Here is a 7,072-nt window from a genome sequence, read left to right as displayed (position 1 = left end):
AGAATGGGTAGACCGACAGCAGCAGACATGACTCCTTTAACACCAGTACAACCACTGGGTGTTTTCATGAAATGGGGTTTGGATTTTATGGGACCATTCAAGAAGGTTACTCCTAGGAAGAATAGGTATATATTGATGGCTACTTGCTATGTAATCAAGTGGGTAGAAGCCGAGGCTCTTCCTGACAACACAAAAAAATCCACTGCAAGGTTTTTATTTGAGAATATTGTATGTCGCTATGGATGTCCTGTGGAGATTGTGTTAGACCAAGGGACACACTTCATAAATGACACTATGGATATCCTCATGGATATGATTTCAATCAAGCATCGGAAATCCACACCATATTATCCTAGATGCAATGGGCAGGCCGAAAGCAGCAATAAGGCCATTAAGACTATCCTCACCAAGATTGTGCAGAAAAATACAGAACAGTGGGACTTGAAGCTTCAGACTACTCTATGGGCATACAGAACAACTTATAAGGTCACTACGGGGTTAAGACCATTCAGAATGGTGTATGGCATTGAAGCTGTTGTCCCTATGGAATTTGTTATACCAAGTCGCAGAATGGATGTAGAGTATGGTTTAGATTTTAATCACAATCTGAAGACCAGACTGGAAGAGCTAACCCAGCTAGATGAACTGAGACAGAGAGCTATGATGGAACAAGAAATTGTTCATCAAAGAAGGAAACACTGCCATGACAGACAAATTAAGGTTCGAGAGTTTCAGAAAGGGGATCTAGTTCTGTTATATCAGTCCAAATTAGGCCCTTAGAAACCAAACTTAAAGATATGCTGGGCAAGACCATTTGAAGTTGATTGGGTGTTCTCAAATGGCACGATAAGGCTGAAAGATCTGTCAAGATTATTGTTGCCAGGGGTATATAATGGAGCTAAAATCAAGCTCTATTATTCAGAAGCCGGGGAAACAGGCATTGATGGTCTTAGAGTTGAAGACCAAGAAAATCCAGAATCGGCTATTTTAGGTCTTTTCCATGTACAACGAGTTCGAGAACCAGTCAAAAAGCCAAAACAGTACCAGTGCGATCAAACCTCATCCAGACCAGAACCAGAAAAGTATGGACACCAACATCAATTTTTGGGGGACCAATGGTCAGATAAAATATTAGTGGTAATCATCTCAAAGACAAATGAAATTCTTGTCCAATGCATGTCTGCCACGTCACTTGCGATACACAGAACTCTAGGAAGGGTAAGTAGTGGAGCTTTTATGGCGGGAACACATATAACAGTAAGGTGAGTAAGCGTTTTTTCTCGCAAGTCTCCTACGTGACACTTACCTTCTGTTGTCCATTCACCATCGCCGAGCTCCAAAGTTTCCTCACTGCAGTCACAAACCTCTTCTTCTGAGGAGACTGTGGATTGTTGCTTGTCCTTGCCAACCACACCTGGATACGGGTTCGACGAATTAAGTAAGTCATCTTCTTCTTTGTCTATTGCTGCATCGTCCTCACGATGCATGGGTAGGAAGCAAATGTTGGAGAAGATGCAAGAGGCTATCGACGAAACCCAAGCCCTTATTACTGCTGCAAAGGAAACTCTTCCGCTCATTCCACATAGTAAGATTCAGCGCTATGTGAGCAAGCCAAGGATTTAATCAAACTATGGGATTTGCGTGTGGTTCTGCAAGCCACAAGCATTGAGTTTGACACAGCCATCATAAGGCAAGTCCTGGATTCTTTTAATGCTAAAGATGGAAGTGCTATGGTCTATGGTACAAAAGTGTCAGTCACTCCAAAAAATATTGCTTTTGTATTCTGAATGCCAAATGAGCCAAATCCATCTGTGGCAATTGTAGAGCAGACCAGCACAGCTTTGAAGGAGGATGATGCTGCTAAAAGGAAACGGAAAGCCGATGCGCTAGGGATTCTAGTAGCAGGTCTATACGTTCCTGCTGCTTACCGATTTGTGGCTGAAGCTGTGAGCCTGAAAAGTAATCTGACATATGTGTTAGAGAAACTCTTTGCTATGCTTTTAGCAAATAGATTAGATTCTAAAGTCAATATGTACTTCAGCAAATTGCCAAGTTGAAGTCTCAAAGTGTATTCAAGGCTTGGTATGTCTGGCAGTTTCTATACTAGGCAACTGCTCCAGACGCCCATGATCAGGTGAGAATGGATTGGAGCCAGAAGCCATTCCCAGTATCCCAGAATGTAGAATTATCATCTGATGAAGAAGCCCCAGAAAGCCAATCAGTTCCCACTGGACAGAAGAGAAAAGCTATACAAGAGGAAGTTGGCAGTTCAAAGAGGCCAAGGATGACACTGACCAAAAGAACTGCTCTCCTGAAGCAGCTAGAAAGTCAAATCAAAATAGTGTCTATTCAAATGACTTCAGCTAGCTAGACTGAACATCATATTGTCCAAACCACTAGTGGAGTCAGCCAGCTAGCAGGCCAGATTTCAGCAATCACTAGTACTGGACAAGACCAATCATAAAGGGCCAGTCCTGAGCAGCCAGCAGACCAGACTAATAAAGGAAAAGGATCAACATCTCCAAGTCCACTTGGCAAGGTTTCCGTCCCATACAGTGAAGCAGCCCTGCTATAGGTTACAACAGATGTAGACTCATCCTCTCAAGGGACGACTAGTTTTGCAAAAATCTGATTATTTTGCGTTACCCTACCTAGCTCCTGTCATGGTCTATGAGCCAACTGACTTTGACCTAGAAACAGTTAAGGATGGTTGTTCCGTACTTATTCAGTCATCATGGAATACTATTGTCAATTGCATGGGACAAATGCTAGATGTTGCAGGGTCAGAAGATGAACTAACTAAAGTAAAGACTGAACTAAAGGAGGCTGAGGAGCAGATTGAAAAGCCGGAGCAAGGGAGAGTAGCCCAAAACCTGTGCCACAATATCCTTGAAGCTCAGTCAGCTACGAGTATTCAACAGTTACAAAGTAAGCTAGTCAAGGTGGAGTCCGAGATATGGACCATTCGGGAAGAAAAGGTAGAAGCTGAAAGAGCTGTTGATAGGTTCGAGACTATCCTGAGAATGAAGAGAGTTGAGTTCAACTCCTTACTGACCAGCCACACTGCTCTGAAGGCCACATTAACAAAAAGATATATCTATAATAATTTGGCCGAGATCATGAATCCAGAAGGGAATGCTATTTTCAACATGGATAACTTGAGGTCTCTTATGGAGACAGTGCAAAGTGATTTGCAAGATAAAATTTTTGAATATAACAGTTCTCTGGAAAATCAAGCTATCCTTGATTATATTTCACAGCAGAAGGATGATGATAAGGAGGAAGAAGAAGGAGAGAAGGAGGATGAACCAGAAGAAGGGCGTAATGATGATGATGATGACGCTCCTCCATCTCCACCTCCAGAATCTGGTACTGGTGATGCAGGGAGAACAGGAGGAAATCAGTCATAGGAAGACCAACCACACCAGCATGGCAGTCGAGTGATCAACACCTGGGAGAGCAACAACCCAGCAACACTGGAAATTCAACACCACACCAATCACAACACAGCAGGGATGCTAAAGGGAAAGGGAAAGCTATGACTGAGAGTCTAGTAGGTGATGAGAAACATTCATTACAACTCATCATGCTGAATAAGAAATTGAGAGATCAGCAGGCTCCTATAACTAGGCTGTATCTGGAGGATGATGATCTTACCTCTCATCTGGAGCGATTTCAATGACTATATGTCGACGCCAGGAAATGGTTGAGCATTGGAAATCAACTGCTTTCCATGATCGGGAGGTCTATCAACTGCCTGAGCATCCCAATACAATACAACTGTTAGAAAGGGTGCCTGAATGGATATTGACTGCTGAAGAGAGAGTAGCTAATCCACATTGGCAACGACATTCTACTGCAAATTTTCATTCCCTAGCCATGGAATTAGAACTTCTGCCTGGGGAACAAGCCAACGTATAGATGCATGAAGGATGTCACGAGTCAATAAAAAGAGGTCTTAGTGCAAATGCAGATTGCTAGGGGAATTCTGGATCAAAGGGTGCGGGCTATTCTTGAAGATCAGACTGCCACCAGCAACAACAAGGGACCTCAAACTTGAATGTCAGTGGGAGAACACGCAACTGCTCTCCGGCGAGACTATTGTTTCAGCTAGTTAAAGTAACCGGAAAGATAATGCAGCAAGAGAACCAGGATGACCTTAATTTCTTAGAATTTGTGCCTGATTCCCCAGTTCTCCTGTATACTTTACCAGCAAGAGAGGTAGAGTTGCCAAGATTTTTTTCAGCACTCTATCCTCAACACAAAGAACCAGTAGATCGGCTCACATACTTCAAGATTATTGATGATCTTCAGGATTGGTATGAGCGATCGACTGTGGAATGGAAAACCTCGCAAACACTTTGCAATGACACTCTCCAACTGAATGATTTCCAAGAGCTAAGAGATGAGGTGCAGAGGATCAAACTGTGTATGGGACAATGAAAAATTCAGCTCAAAGGTCTCACTAAGATCACCAACCAACTGCTGCAACTCACTGTTGAGTCCTCTAAAGTGCCTGAAAAGGACATTACAGCTAAAACAGGTGTAGGACCCCGGTATAGAGAGATGGCTGAGATTCTTTTTGAAGCTAGGATCAGAACTAATAAGCCTCTTCCAGAAGGATGGATCCATACAGCCTCGCATTGTCATAAACTAGCCAGAACTCGTCTCACAAAAGGAAAATGCATGCTCTATGATCCTGACACCTGCATGCCTTATGAAGTAGAAACGACCACAGAGAGACGGGATCAGCTTGAGCAAGAGGCCATTTACAGACTCATTCAGAAGGACAATGCTGGCACTGGGACTTCGGAGACACCATCAAGACCTAAGGGAAAAAGAAAGCGGGTTCAGTGGAAGGATACTGGGTAGTTCCATCTTGGTATTTGATGGAGGAATTTTCCAGCCGTCTCAGAATCAGATGGTGGATTTTTCACAACATTTTTAGAATCAGACACCGGATATTTTTAGCTGGGTGTGGACATCTCTTTGGCTGACACCCTTGGAATTACAACTATAGGGGGTGTCAAGCACTCAACAAAGCATGAAATATGGTATAAAGCCATGTTTTAGAAGGATAAGACGGTGGATTTTTTGTTTCCAAAAATTTTGGAGTCTTACCAAAATTCAAGAAAGGAGGGAAGGATGTAGATGGTGGAGGCAGTTTCACTAGGTGGAAACCAGCTCTTGGAAAGCCGAGCAGCAAATCATTCAGTAATTACCATGACGATTACCACAGTAACTCCAAAAGACTATAAATAGGACCCATTACATTGTAATTGGTTGGCGTTGGATGTACTTTTGGGTTGTTTTATCTTTTGACTTCCTACTCTTAGTGTGTGATTGTAGTCATGAAGCTATTCCTAGGCTACATTATCCCCACTTGTACTCTTACTCTGTGATTCCTAATACAATAGTCGAGTATACTTCAACCAAATATGCTTTGTATCCATTCCTTCTGAATCTGAATCTGAACACTAATTCCAGTCATTCAACTTGTCTAATTCTCAGCAGATGTATTCCAATTCATGTAATTGTTCTAGCTCAGTTACTATCTTTCCTCCAGTCTTACTGATTGAACTAATGAAACACCAGTAGCTGAACTCTAACACTAGAATCAGCTATCTAAAGAGATCAGCTCCAATTCCATTTTGCTAATCACGGTGGCTAGAGCTGTTGCTCGTTAGCCAGCCGGACAATGTGACATATGCTTACTATTGGGATGATCGACATACTACTGGTATTACTTGTTGTGATCTGCAATTGTATTGCATACTACGATTGCTTTTTTTTAAAAAGGATTTTTTAAATAAAAGCACTTATGACTTCTTCTTGATACACCTGTGGGCTTGTTGTATGAAAATACATATTGAAATTTGCAGTTATTTTCATATAAGGCATGGCATCTTAACATTGGTTAGTTTTTTGATGCAGTTACTACACCTTTTCCAGTTTGGTACTCCATTCACTCTATGGTCTTATACACTTCTTGTTGGAATTAGGGTTGCACACAGCTTGGAGATGATGAAGGAAGCTCAAGGCACACAACCGAGAGTGTATTATTTAGTGCAACAAAAAAATATATAGCCCTAGAATGATGGTGTACATACAATGCACGAGGGAAAAAATCTCTTAAAGAGGGGAAAAATGCCCTAACAGTCCTAAGTGTGTTGAGACATATCACTACCACATGTTTATGGTAACGAATCCCCCATGGAGTGATACAGTGAACGAGAGCTAGAACATAGAGTAAAGGAAAGTGCCATGCCTTGAGGACATGATCATTCCACAAAGGGGAATAAGCCCAAAGATTTGCAGAAAGCTTCAAACTTCCCGTGAGACAATGCCTTTGTCAAAAGATCTGCAAGGTTGTCCTGTGTTGCCACACATAAGCCAAGATAATCTCCCTTGTTGAAAGCCTCTAGTGGTAATGCACCTCAATGTGCTTTGTGCGAGCATGTAAAATTGGGTTCCTCTCAATAGTCAATGCGCTTTGGCTGTCAGTGTAGATAGTGTTGGCTATGTCCTATCCAACACCCAAATCAGCCATAAGGCGTTTAAGCCATACACACTCAATCATAGTTGTGAAGATTTCTCTGTACTCAGACTCACAACAACTGGAAGTTGCCATAGTAGGTTTCTTCTTGCTCAACCATGATATGCATGAGCTACCAAGCATGAAACAAAAACCACTTGTGTGTCAAAACAACCAACCCAATTTGAGTCTGAAAAACATGTAAGTCTGGCAGCAATGATCCCCCCTTGGGATAAAACAAGCCAAGATGTAAAGTGCCACTCAAGTAGCAAAAAATCTTCTTGACAGCCTGCGAATGCTTAGAGCCTAGGCTATGCATAAATTTGCTGACCTGTGAGAGTTCAAACTGAATATCCAGCCTCATGTTGCATACATAAATGAGGCAAGTAACATCTGTTTGGTAAAGAGTGACATCTGCAGGATCACCAACATTATGAAGACTTAATTTCAAACTTGTTTCCATGGGAGTGGTAATAGGTTTGCAATCCTCAAGTCCAAACTTACATAGCAATGTCTCTATGTAATCTTTTTGACACA

General features: G+C 42.0%; 1 protein-coding gene across 1 annotated transcript; it reads left to right on the top strand.

The window, feature by feature from the left end:
- Positions 1–294: 294 nt before the first annotated feature.
- On the top strand, positions 295–780 carry LOC147448685 (uncharacterized). The gene has a single exon (XM_086521438.1). The coding sequence runs from the start codon at positions 295–297 to the stop codon at positions 778–780; it is 486 nt and encodes a 161-aa protein (XP_086377564.1).
- Positions 781–7,072: the final 6,292 nt, after the last annotated feature.

Source organism: Adiantum capillus-veneris, chromosome 10 (assembly GCF_014529385.1).
Source record: "Adiantum capillus-veneris isolate H3 chromosome 10, ASM1452938v2, whole genome shotgun sequence".
In the NCBI taxonomy this organism is placed as follows: Eukaryota; Viridiplantae; Streptophyta; class Polypodiopsida; order Polypodiales; family Pteridaceae; genus Adiantum; species Adiantum capillus-veneris.
This window is presented reverse-complemented; position numbering and strand designations above follow the sequence as displayed.

What these genes read in the sequence shown, in the direction of transcription:
- LOC147448685 (XM_086521438.1), top strand. Translation starts at nt 295, where the DNA reads ATGGATATCCTCATGGATATGATTTCAATCAAGCATCGGAAATCCACA.